This window comes from Rhincodon typus, unplaced genomic scaffold, assembly GCF_021869965.1.
Source record: "Rhincodon typus isolate 14 unplaced genomic scaffold, sRhiTyp1.1 hic_rhity00014072, whole genome shotgun sequence".
Classification (NCBI taxonomy): Eukaryota; Metazoa; Chordata; class Chondrichthyes; order Orectolobiformes; family Rhincodontidae; genus Rhincodon; species Rhincodon typus.
In genome coordinates, this window is record NW_025979710.1 from 5,591 (window position 1) to 5,975 (window position 385).

A 385-nucleotide genomic window follows, 5' to 3' on the forward strand; every position below is an offset into this window, starting at 1 on the left:
CCCCCCACCCTCCTCTACCCCAAACCCCACACTCCCCCCCACCCCTCTCCCAGTCACGGTAGTGGAAGGGCTGTCTGAGGGGAGGGGTTGAGGGGGGAGTGGGAGTTGAGGGTGATCACAGGGTCCCAGAGACTCACCACTGCTCCGGAATACGGCGATCCCAATTCCGGGGAAGAAGGATCCGGGGACAATGTTGGTCGGACACTGTATGTTGGGATTGTGAGCGACTTTCTTCATCAACCTGGAGGTGTTCTGATTCAGCCAGTTCCAGTTGGTGATGCAGGCATCCAGGGGGACTCTGAGCTGAACGGGGAGGGGGTCAGGGAGGGAGGAAGTGAGGGTGCGGGGTGGTTTGGGTGGGGGGGTTTAGGGGGCAAGGAGAAAG

At 60.8% G+C, this 385-nt stretch overlaps 1 protein-coding gene across 1 annotated transcript in view; it reads right to left on the minus strand.

The window, feature by feature from the left end:
- The window catches only part of LOC125482637 (growth arrest-specific protein 6-like), a 5,612-nt gene extending 5,315 nt beyond the window's left edge, over positions 1-297 (minus strand). The window contains exon 1 of the mRNA XM_048594744.1: positions 138-297. Within this exon, the coding sequence (XP_048450701.1) occupies positions 138-237 (100 nt within the window). The 5' untranslated portion in view covers positions 238-297. The remainder of the gene's footprint in view (positions 1-137) is intronic.
- Between the last annotated feature and the right edge of the window lie 88 nt (positions 298-385).